General features: G+C 41.4%; 1 protein-coding gene and 1 non-coding gene across 4 annotated transcripts in view; both read right to left on the bottom strand.

The window, feature by feature from the left end:
- DHTKD1 (dehydrogenase E1 and transketolase domain containing 1) overlaps positions 1–13,723 on the bottom strand; it is a 51,743-nt gene that overhangs the window by 23,791 nt on the left and 14,229 nt on the right. For all 3 annotated transcript variants that reach the window (XM_011283559.4, XM_011283560.4, XM_019833927.3), the window contains 4 exons: positions 13,534–13,689; positions 8,454–8,665; positions 7,478–7,672; positions 4,541–4,810 (listed from right to left, as the gene is read on the bottom strand). In XM_011283559.4, coding sequence (XP_011281861.1) covers positions 4,541–4,810; positions 7,478–7,672; positions 8,454–8,665; positions 13,534–13,689 — 833 coding nt within the window. The remainder of the gene's footprint in view (positions 1–4,540; positions 4,811–7,477; positions 7,673–8,453; positions 8,666–13,533; positions 13,690–13,723) is intronic.
- On the bottom strand, positions 12,236–12,342 carry LOC111561524. Its single transcript, XR_002744174.1, has one exon. It is a non-coding gene; the product is annotated as a U6 spliceosomal RNA (small nuclear RNA).

Genomic DNA, 13,723 nt, shown 5'->3' with positions numbered 1-13,723 from the left:
GCCCCTTTACCTCTTGTGGCCACCGCCAATTGATCTATTCTTTCACCCCCACATTGTCACTCGCATGCATCACTTCTAATATACCTATCAACATTCTAGAACGTACAGCAGCACCACAGAAGGAAGGACTATCAGCAGTACTGAAGGAAAATCAGCTCCAGTACAGTTTTCATGAAAACAGCTTGCAAGACATGAGGAACAGTGCATAGCTTTGAACTCTCTCTCTCTTCCCCAATCATCCTGCCCCTGAAAAGAGACGGTGCGCAGCTCACATCACCTAATCCCCACTGGCTGTGTTGGCCACACCGTGAACACAAAGAGGTGGGGGGAGGGAGATACGACAGCAAAGACAGGAGGCATGGGGGAAAGTATATCACAGGTAATTGAAAGGATGCTTTGAGGAAACAACAAAATACTATCACACAACATCTGAAATGTGCTATTCTCCCAGCACATCTGAAGTCTGTTAGATCACAACATCATCACAAAACCTGATAGATGGAAAGTAGTAGATAAAAGGGGAGATCATTTTCACAGAAGTTGAAAGCAAATAACAAGGGAATTATAGATCTTAGAAGATCTTAGAAGAAGATATGAGTTCTACTGACTTCAGGCTACAAGGTGATTATCTGTGACATCAACATGTTATACACCTTAAATTGACATAATGCTGTTGTCAAATATATTGCAATAAAAAAATAAATAAAAGTCTAGTATCATAAACAGTCAAAATGCTGAACTAAAGAATAAAAGTGGCGCCTGGGTGGCTCAATAGGTTAAGTGTCTGACTTTGGCTCAGGTCATGATCTCACAGTTTGGGAGTTCAAGCCCTGCATCAGGCTCTGCACTGACAGCTTGCAGCCTGCTTCAGATTCTGTGTCTCCCTCTTCTTCTGCCCCTTCTCTGCTTGTACTCTGTCTCTCTCTCTCTCTCTCTAAAAAATAAACAAACATTTAAGAATAAGTAATCTGGGGGGCCCGGGTGGCTCAGTCGCTCGAGCGTCCAACTGTTTTTTTTTTTTTTTTGTTGTTACTTTTTTAAAGTTTATTTATTTATTTTGAGAGAGAGAGAGAGAGAGCGTGTGCGCGCGCGCATGAGTCGGGGAGGGGCAGAGAAAGAGAATCCCAAGCAGGCTCCATACTGTTAGCACGGAGCCTGATGCAGGGCTCAAACTCACGAAACTATGAGATCATGACCTGAGCCCCAAACCAAGAATCAGACGCTTAACTGACTGAGCCACCCAGGCACCCCTAGCATCCAACTCTTGATTTTGGCTCTGCTCATGATCCCAGGGTCAGGTTCCTCACTGAGTGTGGAGGATGCTTAAGATTCTCTCTCTCTCTCCTTCTGCCACTCTCTCCTGCTCGCACTGTCTCTCTCACTCTCTCTAAAATAAAATAATTAATAATAATAAATAAAATAATATGATATGTCCTAACTGAAGGTAACCACTGGGCTCTAATAAGAATAAGAAGTAAAAGACCTAAATATAAATGAAGAAAGAATACCTCGAAGTACATTTTTTAAAAGGACACTGACAATGTCCTTAAAATAGTCATTTTTTTAAAATGTAAGTAGAATATTTTGGCTAAGAAAGGAAGCACTCCTTGGCTTTAGTGAAATTTCCAGGTCCTGCCTTCGTTTGGCTAGGGTGTATAGGGATGACTCCCATTTTGGAGTTATCTATACCTACTAATAACACACCCTTCCATTATCTCCACAGCATTAATCCCCTCAACAACCAGGTGGGGGCCAGGTAAGGAAGTCACTACTGTCCTTTTTTACAGAGGAGGAAACCAAGGCTCACAAAGAGTGTATACTTCACATTGGACTAGACCCTGGGCCTTCTGTGTTTTTTCTACTTATGTCTCCACCCCTCCAAGCCTTTCTCCTGGATCAAGGAAGTTGTTATGTCCATGTTCTCATTTAATTCTCAGAACACGATGAGGAATATAACACACTCCCATTTTTCTATGAGATTCAGAGAACTACCATAACAGAACCAAGCACACCAAGCCAGAAAGCAGTAAAGCCAGGATTTGAACTCACCTTCTTGGTTCCACAGTCTTTGCCTCTTCTATACCATGCTACACTGTCAAGTCCAACCCTTAGCCACAAGGGCCAGGGGCTCCTGGTATCTGAGCACTCCTCCTTGCCCATGGGATTTCTTGGGGGTAATGATATAAGAGGAGTTCATTGGGGTGCCTGGGTGGCTCAATCAGTTAAGTGTCCGACTCTTGATTTTGGCTCAGGATGTGATCTCATGGTCTTGAGATAGATCCCTGAGTTGGGCTCCCAGCTGAGCGTGGTGCCTGCTTGGGACTCCCTCTCTCTCTTTTTTTCTCTCTCTCTCCCTCTGCCCCTCCCCTGCTCACCTGTGCATGCGCTCTCGCTCTCTCTCTCTCTCTCTCTCTCTCTCTCAGAAAAAAAGAAAAAAGGAAAGAATTTCAGTAAAGCAAGGAAGATGTGTACTTCTGCTCCTTTACAAAAATGTTACACTAGAGACATCAATAAGAACATAACATCTGGTGTCAACTATACTCAAAGAAAAAAATTTTTAGGGGTATCTAGGTGGCTCAGTCACCTTGATTCTGGCTCAAGTCATGATCTCACAGTTGTGGGATCTAGTCCCAAGCTGGCCATGGAACCTGCTTAAGATTCTCTCTCCCCCTCTCTCTGCCCCTCCCCTGCTCACCCATGCATGCACACACGTACTCTCTCTCTCTCTCTCTCTCCAAAAAAAAAAAAATTTTTTTTAAAGTAACATAACATCTGCTCATAACTTGCATCATTTTATCCTGGTCTTCGGATTCACGGCACTAAGGCACACAGGTATCATCTGTTAATTTTATTTTCTTCTTAAATCAGAAGAGAAACCACTCCACTATGCTGCGTATAGCTTTTTGGGAGTGAGGGTCCATAAACACAAACAAATGCTGGATGAGGTGGAAGCTACATAGCCAAAGATGGCAAGGGGGTTTGGACACACACAGATCACAGATGACAACCTACTTTCACCAGGTTTGGGACCAAAATAAACAGAAGAGGTCAGGCAGAAAAAGTAGCATCCAGAATCTCACCCACCATGATTTTATAGGCTCCAAATTTAGAGTTCCCACAAGAAATCAGCACAGCAGGACATGTACAGACACAGCAGGGCAAGTGATTTGGGAACACAAAATAGACAAAAGAGGGAAGTTTCCTATCACTTTGAAGAAAATGTTGGGGTGCCAGCATGGCTCAGTCACTTAAGTGTCTGATTTTGGCTCAGGTTATAATCTCGCGGTTTGTGAGTTTGAGCCCCGCGTTGGGTTCTATGATGACAGCTTGGAGCCTGGAGCCTGCTTTGAATTCTGTCTCCCTCTCTCTGTGCTCCTCCCCCACTCTCTCTCTCTCTCTCTTTCTCAAAAATAAATAAAGTGTCATTTTCATCTCCTGTTTCTGAAGTCCATGTTAAGACTTGCTAATGTGAATGACTAAAATATTTTACAGTATCGTGAATTAAGTCGAGCAAAAGGTAAAGAGAATGGCTAACAATGTAAGATTTCCATTTTGAAAAACTATGTCATTGTCAAATGCAATGCTGCATACCCTCAATTTACTTACTACAAGTTTCTGGCCCATGAAAAATTAACATGAATAAGATAAAGTTGTTATTTGTATATGCAGTCAAATATTCTCCTGCCTTACAGATGTACCTATTTCTATAGGGTTTAGAGACTCAGCCACTGATACTGAGATTTCATTACTGCCTGGTAGTTAAAGGTTCATATTTAAATGAATACTCATAGGGGAAAAAAAATGTGATCCACAGTCTGAACATCTAGGCTGTCAGGTTACAAAAAACTAAAGCAAGAGCCACACTAATGAGATGTATGGGTTGCCTTAATGCCAAAGACCTTCATTTTATTTTTTATTTTTTTAAAATTTTTTTTTTCAACGTTTATTTTTGGGACAGAGAGAGACAGAGCATGAATGGGGGAGGGGCAGAGAGAGAGGGAGACACAGAATCGGAAACAGGCTCCAGGCTCTGAGCCATCAGCCCAGAGCCTGACACGGGGCTCGAACTCACGGACCGTGAGATCGTGACCTGGCTGAAGTCGGACGCTTAACCGACTGCGCCACCCAGGCGCCCCAAGACCTTCATTTTAAAACAAACAAGCAAGCTAACAAACTAAATCCAGACTCTTACAGCCTTGTTACATATATGGATACTATGTAGTTTCCTAGAGGGCCATATTTTCAGAGAAGTTCTGACATCTGTCCTCTGAAAAGCATCAGGGATACTAGTCAATACCCCCCGAAATAACTCATAAGAGAGAAATAAACACAGTGAAATCTCAGTCTAAAGTCAGTTGCCTTGAGATGAGACCTCATATCTGCTGTTAATTTTAAAAACAAGCCCGGAATCTTCTTTTACCAAAAGTTCACCTCAATTTCATCTTGGATGTCTACCATCTCCTTTCAGAACTACCAACCTGGGCTTCCCTTCTTCCTGGTCTCCCCACCCTCTGGCCTCACTTCCTGAAGCTACAAGTACCTGTAAGCAAATGACTTTGTCCCCAGGCTGAGCCGAACTGTCTGGAGAGTAGTCCCCGTCCTGTCTAGACTGCTGCCTTCCCCGAGTCTTCCCGACAGCCACGGGGTTGACAGCTTCCAGGTGCGAGGGGTTTGGCAGCATCGTCACATGGAGGGGATGGTGCGCGCCGAAGTCCAGGTCAACCGAGGAGGTCAAGTGAGATAGGACGTCACCGGTGGCTGAAACATCTTCTGGAAATTCACTTAAGCCTCGCATTTTACGGAACATCAGCTATTATGAATAAACATATAAGAAAAAATGTCTTTTATAACAATGGACAGCAGGGAAGAGATGGCTAGTTTAAATCATACAATTAAAAAATAATTAAAAAAACATTTTCTGTACATGCTTGTGTATTATTACCATGTATTAAACAAACTTTTAACTGCTCAAATGCACAGAACTATTTGAAGATCTTCCTAATCAAATGAAGTACCAACAGTTTTTGCTTTGATTTGCTTTATTTTTTTTAATTCTTTTTACTTATTTTTGAGCGAGCACAAGCAGAGGAGGGGCAGAGAGAGGGGGACAGAGGATCAGAAGCAGGCTCTGCATTGACAGCAGAGAGCCGAACGTGGGGTTTGAACTCAGGAACCGTGAGATCACGACCTGAGGTGAAGTCAGGCACCCAACCAACTGAGCCACCCAGATGCCCCTATTTATTTATTTAGAGAGAAAGAGAGAGAGAGAGAGAGAGAGAGAGAGAGAGAGAGAGAGCAGGGGAAGGGCAGAGAGAGGGAGAGAGAGAGAATCCCAAGCGGGCTCCTCACCCGATCTCACAAACTGTGAGATCACACATGACCTGAGCCGAGATCAAGAGCCAAATGCCTAACCGACTGAGCCACCCAGGCACCCCTGAAGTAACAACACTTTCAGAAGAGCTTAACATGACAGATGTGTAGATGATAAGTTAGACATGTAGACGATAAGTTAGGCAGTAAAATGTTAGATAGTAAGTCACCTCTACCTTGCCATAAGCAAAATAATTTTTTCTTGAATACACCTGTTAGAATACATTTTCCAAAAGAATTTTGTATGAATCTTGTTAAAGGTACACAGGAAAATGGCAGAATAGAACTTAATCCCATTTAGACACAAGATAACATGCACTGATCAGCTCAAATCACACCTAAAAAAACCTCTACTGTCTGATTCTCAAAGGACTTCTTTGCATACATTCTCTGACTTCATTTTCATAGTCTACCACAAGATACATGTTACTACCCATTTTAAAAATGCACAAGCTAAAAAAAAAAAATGCACAAGCTAGGAGTTAAGATGGCAGAGGAGGAGGGTGACCCCAAGCTTGCCTCCTCCCTGGAATAGCTAGATAAATATGAAATTATTCTGAACACCCAAGAAACCAACTAGAAGCTTTAGAGAACAAAGCTGCACATCTACAGACAGAAAAAAATGACCCATGGAATAATTCAAGCAAAAATTTGAAAAGAAAAAAATTAAATATTTATTATTTTACATTTAATATTTATTTATTTTTGAGAGAGAGACAGACAGAGTGTGAGCAGGGCAGGTGCAGAGAAAGGAGACACAGAATCTGAAGCAGGCTCCAGGCTCCGAGCTGTCAGCACAGAGCCCAATGCGGGGCTCAAACTCCTGGACCGTGAAACCATGACCTGAGCTGAAGTCGGACATTCAACCGACTGAGCCACCCAGGTGCCCCTTTATGATTTTACATTTTAAAAAACTCACAAACAAGAGAAATTAACTAAATTGTTAAAGGTCCTTGGCCGCTAAGTAACAAAGCTGGGTCTCAAGCCAGGACAGTTACCAAAGACAACATGTTATTCTCAATTATCCAAATGGTTTGAGTGACACAAAAGCTTCTTACTGACCAATTTACAAACAGGAACACCCATACTCACACAGTGTGGGTACATACGTGTTTCTCACAAATACGCTCATTTATAATTCAGCATCTTGGAGTCATTTTTTGGTGATATTTTTGGGAATGCAATTTTTGGCTTAGGGATTTCTGCATGTATTTAAGCACATCTGTCAATCACTTTATTTTGTCATCGTCTGCCTTTTCTAAAGTCTCCGTCTTTTAAAAGCAGATTATCAATCTCTCAGCATCAGAAAAAGTGAGGTATGAGTAGTAGCGGTAAAGCTGGGCCCCAAACATGGTGTCATGTATACTTTCCAATGATGTAATGATGACACATCCTTCCATGGGCTCCATTCACTCCATTAACTTTCACAGTCCCTTTAACACATATAATTACTTTTACTCTTCTGGCCCAGATCAGTGCTGAGGTTGATCCACACACAATGGCCACAATCTTATTAAATTACAAGTCATTCTGATGTTCCTGGCCATCAAATCTGCAATCCTGACTCACGAGTCTGTTTAGAGACTGATAGAGCAGCTGAGTTGGGCGAAAAAAGAACACCAAGATCCAATTACCTACAGAACCACTCATGTGAGTGGTCTCCCAGGATGACAATAATTCTAATGTATTATTAGTTTTAGTACAATATGTTAAGTATAAACTCTGCAATAAATGGAAGGTAAAATTGACTCCTTGGAAGGTGAAATTGTAAATAATTGCACAGATCTTAATGTTTGAGCAATTTTTATTAAATTAGTAAAGCGTGCTTCAAAGAACAGAGATAATTTCAAAGAAATTATCTATTCATATCATCCTTGAGAAAACAAACTAACTTTTACTTTCCCTGAGAGAAGAAAGAATCCATATAAGACTACCACAGAAAATCAACCCAAATACCATATCTATCAGCAGTGTTAGGTTCCATCAATTAATTAAGCTACCTCCTGGACCAATGGCTGAGATGTTTACTCAGGCTTCTAGAAGGAATTACTAGAATCATCGGTTCTATCCTGTTACAGTCAATTGTACATCATAGAAAGTACCTTACCTCCGGAGGGAATTGCAGAAGGCCTGTCAATAAATTAAGCCTCCCTCTATGGGGCATGCCAATAATAACATCAGTTATCCCACTGTAGGCTGCCATTTTCAGCAACTCATGGAAAAAGCCCATCATGCTTTCAGCTCCTTCGCCTCCATACCGCTTCACTGTAGCAAACTTGGTGGCCAAAAAGTGGTCAAACTCCTATGGAACATCATGTCAGACACATTTGTGGCGGGAAGATAGCCAACTACTTAGGTCAAAATCAGACACATTCGTGTGTATTGTAGGAAGACCCCACACTGCTTCAAGTGACCGCAGCCGTGCCCCTTCACAACACACCCCAGAGACAGATGTAACTAATCCAGAATGTGGCTGGAAAGCCTAAAGGACAGCAGGCAGCAGTCAGATTGCAGAGAAAACCACCCGAGTGGTGGAATAACTTACCCCAAGAGGGATCCTCTTAGAATGTGTTCCTCTAGAGTAGGGGCTGGGCCTTAGGGGTCTGCCCCTCCTAGCCCTTGAGTTTTAGTACCAGGCTCTACGGTACTATTTTGTCAAGGCCGCAAATGACCCAACTATCCAAATTACTGGGAATAGTTTCCTTGTCATCTTGACACGCCTGAGTCCTGATCATAGCCTTGACAGACTCAGGTCTATTAATCTGCACCAAGAGTCTCTTCCATGCATCGTTCTTTTTTTGATCACTCCAGGTCATAAAAAGAGAAGTAAGGTCTTAAGGGCTTTTCAGCCTTTTACAGAGTGAATAGGCAATTATATAAAAAGTATATATTTTGACTCAGTTGTTTGGGATTCTACTTTTTCCTACTTAGAACAAAGTGGTGTGTGTTCTATTAGCTAGTGTGTTGACGCAACGAGGTAAATAGGGGTAAGTAAATACTTTAATTCCCTCTCTTCAATATTGATATATCTTTGTAGAAAAAGAGCCATCCTATTCCATTGATGTTAGCTGGTACTTTTATACCTGAGATTCTAGCATTAGTTTTGACAGATGTTTTCGCTCTTCTGGGGTAAAGGTCTCTTTTTTCAGTTCCTCAAACCGTTTGGCAAACCAGTCTTTCTCCTCCTGGCTCTCAAGTTGGGAGGTTTCAATAGAAATTTGCCCACAGTAGATTTGGTTGAGATAGGCTAATATTTCCTCAAGAGAGGCCTCCTCCTTCCCCATGTTCAACAATCCTACAAAAACGAAATCATAGGGATCGTTTTAAAAAGCAATCAACCATGTAATTAATTATAGAACATACCAAAGTAATTATTTCAATTCAGAGCATTTTGTTTTGGATAAGTTGGGTCATCATCAATGGCTACCTAGATTTCTCTAAAGACAAAACTAAAAATAGGGTCAAAGGCCACAAAATAGTCAGACTAGGAGAGAGAATATCAGTCTTTCTCCACAAGGACAGAGCCATGCCACTTTATGCCAAATTTTGATTCTATTGTAATTTCAAACTAAAAATGGAAAGTTAACACTCAACTGCTTTATAGCTACAGATCAGATATTCTACCTTTATCTGAAATATCTCCCCAAATGTTTAACTCTTATATTAATACCTACAAAGTAATGTCTACCATTGAACAGTTGGTCTAAATGTTATTAATATTGATAGCAAAGCAACATTTTAAGGTAAAGGGAAATCTACCTGAACCTTGGTCAACAAAAGGAGAGCGCTGTAAGTGTATCAATAGCTCAGCACCAAATCAATGATCAGTCATTTGCCTTAACTTACAACGTGAGTTTTTAACAAACCAACATTTACTTTATTATTGCTTATGGTTTCTTACAATAACTTTAGCTCTTTGATACTGATTGACCATTCAAGTTATAAAAATTGTTTTGCATATCACTTGGCTTCTCTGCCCCACATTTTAATCTATAAAACAGGAACACCTCAGGAGGTAGTTGTTAAAATTAAATAAGGTAGGAGGGTGCCTGGGTGGCTCAGTCAGTTAAGTGTCTGACTTCGGCTCAGGTCATGATCTTGCAGTTCGTGGGTTTGACCCTGTGTTAGGCTCGGTGCTGACAGCTCAGAGCCTGAAGCCTGTTTTCGATTCTGTGTCTCCCTCTTTCTCTACCCCTCTCCCCCCTTCATGCTCTGTCTCTCAAAAATGAATAAATGTTAAGAATTTTTGAAAAAAAAAGATTAAATGAGATAGGAAATAACCTGATGTCCACTGATGGGATAAACAAAATGTGATATACCCATACTGTTGCAGACTATGACTCTGGAGTTCTCTCTTGTCCAGCAAGAGAGTGGACACAGAATTGAATACGAGAGAGGCTAATGTCCAGAAGGAGACAAGAGCCCTGAACACATGTTTCATCTCGTATTTATTGAGCTCTCAAGATCTTACACATGTGTTGTACATGAGGAAATAATCAGATAGTAATCAATAACTTGTGTGTGGGGGTGCCTGGGTGGCTCAGCCAGTTGAGCGTCTGACTTCGTCTCAGGTCATGATCTCACGGCTTGTGAGTTCAAGCCCCACGTCAGGCTCTGTGCTGACAGCTTGGAGTCTGGAGCCTGCTTCAGATTCTGTCTCTCTCTCTCTCTCTCTCTCTCTCTCTCTGCCCCTCCCCTACTCATGCTCTGTCTCTCACTCTCAAAAATAAATAAACGTTTAAAAAAAATAACTTGTGTGTGTAAGAAGCAAAGGGTCTGCCTGGAGAGGGGGGGGAACAAGTGGTGTTTGTGATCAAAACAAATCTGATATATTGGTACCAGATGGAAAGTAGTTTCCTGCAGGTGATATAACAAGTTACTTGTGATCCCATTATAATACCTTGCTAACTAACCTTGGGCGCTTTCACCCAGTGGTGGCAGCTTTCTGACCTAAGCTTTCTTAACCCATTTATGTAAGTATAAGGAATTCTTGAACCTATTTCCCCACACCATATGACGGAATAGTGCTCAGCCACATAAAGGAATAAAGTACCAGTTTATGCTACAGTATGGATGAAACTTGGAAACATTACACTAAATGTAAAAAGCCAGACCCAAAAGGCCACATACTGTGACTTCATTTATACAACATGTCAAGAATAGGCAAATCTATAGAAACAGAAAGTAGATTAGTGGTTGCCAGGGGTTGAGGAGAAGGCAGAATGGGGAGTGAGTAAGTAAGTTTACTAGGCACAAGATTTCCTTTTGGGGTGATGAAAATGTTCTGGAACTAAACTGATGATTGCATAACATTGTGGCTGTATGAAATGTCACTGAATTATATACTTTAAAATGGTTAGAGTAGAGGGCGCCTGGCTGGCTCAAGCGGTACAGTGTGAAACTCTTGATCTCCGGGTTATGAGTTCAAGCCCCACGTTGGGCACAGAAATTAGTTAAGGGGTGCCTGGGTGGCTCAGTCGGTTAAGCGTCCGACTTCAACTCAGGTCACGATCTCGCAGTCCGTGAGTTCGAGCCCCGCGTCGGGCTCTGGGCTGATGGCTCAGAGCCTGGAGCCTGCTTCGGATTCTGTGTCTCCCTCTCTCTCTACCCCTCCCCCGTTCATGCTCTCTCTCTGTCTCAAAAATAAATAAACGTTTAAAAAAAATTAAAAAAAAAAAAGAAAACACTAAACTTTCCATTCCTGAAGGGCCATTTAAATTATGATGGAATAGATTTTGTCTCCAAGCCCCCCAAGTGAGAATTGCCTAGCTGAGTCCAGGCAGATTCTAGAACTGCGAGATAATAAAATTGTTGTACCCTTAGAAGTTACTGCATTTTGGAGTGGTTTATTACACTGCAATAAATTACCAGAACATTACTAATTGATGTATATACCAGAATTTGACATTGCCCAAAAATAACTTTAAAAAAAATGACATGACAGGGGTCACCTGAGTGGTTTAGTTGGAAGAGCATGTGACTCTCAATCTCGGGGTTGTGAGTTTGAGCCCCGTGTTGGGTATAGAGATTACTTAAACATAAAATCTTTAAAAAATAGTAATAATAAAATAAAATAAATAAGTAAAATAAAAAAAATGGCATGAGATAGGAGCCCAGGATGCTGCCTGGTTATCTAGCCCCCATTTTTTTTTAAGTTCCCAAGCTGGGAAATAAAACAGGAAGGGAGAGCTGGATTGTCACCTTACCTCTGCCACTTCCTAGCTACGACTAACTTAAGTTCTCTGAGTTTCTGTTTCCCTGTCTGCAAAATAAAGATGGCAGTAACTTCTTAGGGAGTAGGTATGGGAATGCATTGACAAAACAGATGTAAAGTGTCTGGTCCATAATGGGTGTCCAGCTTTTTTTAAATTATTGTTTCAGGGCTTGCAATTGCAATTTTTTATTCATTTTTTTAAAGTTTTTGGTTTTGTTTTTTTTTTTTTTTTTTAGAAATGTTTGTTTTTGAGAGAGAGAAAGAGGTAGAGAGCAAGCAGGGGAGGGGCAGAGAGAGAGGGAGACAGAATCCCATGCCATTGGTACAGAGTCCGGATGTGGGGCTTGAACTCACAAACCACGAGATGATGATCTGAAACGAAACCAAGAGACAGACACTTAACTGACTGAGCCACCCAAGTGACCCTTATTACATTTTAAAAATAGTTTTCTTTTGTAGTAAGAATGCTGAACGTAAGATCTCTTCTCTTAGCAAAATTTTGAGTATGCAATACAGTATTAACTAGAGCCCCTAGAACTTATTTATCTTTCATAATTGAAACTCTGTACCTTTTGACCACCATTTCCCTATTTCCGCATCTTCCCAGACCCTGCGAACCACTATCTAAGTTTGACCATTTTATCATTTTTCTTAAATATGGAAGGCTTCACGAATTTGCGTGTCATCCTTGTGTGGGCACCATGCTGATCCTCTCTGTATCGTTCCAATTTTAGTTTTTGTGCTGATGAAGCGAGCATAAGTTTGACGATCTTAGATTCCTCCTATAGTGGGATCAATCATGCAGTGCCTGTCCTTTTGTGACTGGTTTTATTTCACGTAGTGTAATGCCTCGAGGTTCATCCATGTTGTCACAAATGGAAGGATTTCTTTCTTTTTTAAGGCTGAGCAATATTCTCTTCCATATACCACATTCTTTTTATCTTTTTTTTTTTTTTTTTTTAAGTAGGGCCTATGCCCAACGTGCGGCTTGAACTCACAACCCCAAGATCAAGAGTCACATGCTCTAGCAACTGAGCCAGCCAGGTGCTCTCATACTGCATTTTCTTTATTCATTTATCCACTGATAGACATTTAAGTGTTTTCATATTTTTTGCTATGGTAATAATGCCACAGTAAACATAAAAGTACAGATAACTCTTTAAGACCCTGATTTCAATTTCTTTGGATAAATACTCAGAAGTGGGATTCCTAGATCATATGGGATTTCTATTTTTAATTTTTTGAGGAGTATCCGTACTATTTCCCACAGTAGCTACACCTACTTGCATTCCCACCAACAGTGCACGAGGTTTTCTCTACATCCTCACCAACACTTGTTATCTTGTGTCCCAGCCATTCTGGCAGATGTGAAGTGATACCTAATTGCAGCTTTGATTTGCATTTCTCTGATGATCAGTGATGGTGAATACCTTTTCATGTACTTGTTGGCCATTTAGTTGTTTGTTTGTTTTAATGTTTTTATTTCTTTTTTGAAAGAGAGACAGACAGAGAGAGAGACAGAGAGAGACAGAGTACAAGTGGGGGAGGGGCAGAGGGAGAGGGAGACAAAATCTGAAGTAGGCTCCAGGCTCTGAGCCATCAGCACGGAGTCCCATGCGGGGCTCAAACACACGAACCATGGGATCATGACCTGGGCCGAAGTCTTAACCAGCTGAGCCACCCACGCATCCCACCTGTTGGCTATATGTATGTCTTCTTTGGTAAATGTTTTTAAACTTAGAGGAAACGAACCCTATTGAAAGACTATTCTAGAACCTCAAGACCAGTCCTCTTAGACAGTGCTTGAATGTGCCCCTCCCGGTCAACTCATGCTCCATGGAAGCCTCAGCTCCAGTGGGCATGTGAGTTCTTCAAGAACAGAGAAAGGAGCCATACTGCATCTTGGCAGCTAACCGTTACATGTAGAGTCTAGTGTTGATGGGCTTTACCTGTGGTATTAAAAGGTCCCTGTAGGGTCTGCACAAGAGCTTGGACTTCAGGCACATTCTCCGGCAAGGCTTGTCCAGTGAAGAGGGGGTTGATTTTGGCAGCTTTATGACCATGTTCACAGTATACGGTCACCAATCTGGCAAGGCCATGATCAACTAATTCAAGGGGAAAATAAAACAATACAAACAA

The sequence above is a fragment of the Felis catus genome, chromosome B4, assembly GCF_018350175.1.
Source record: "Felis catus isolate Fca126 chromosome B4, F.catus_Fca126_mat1.0, whole genome shotgun sequence".
In the NCBI taxonomy this organism is placed as follows: Eukaryota; Metazoa; Chordata; class Mammalia; order Carnivora; family Felidae; genus Felis; species Felis catus.
The sequence above is the reverse complement of the archived record's forward strand: the minus strand, read 5'-3'. Positions and strand labels throughout refer to the sequence as shown.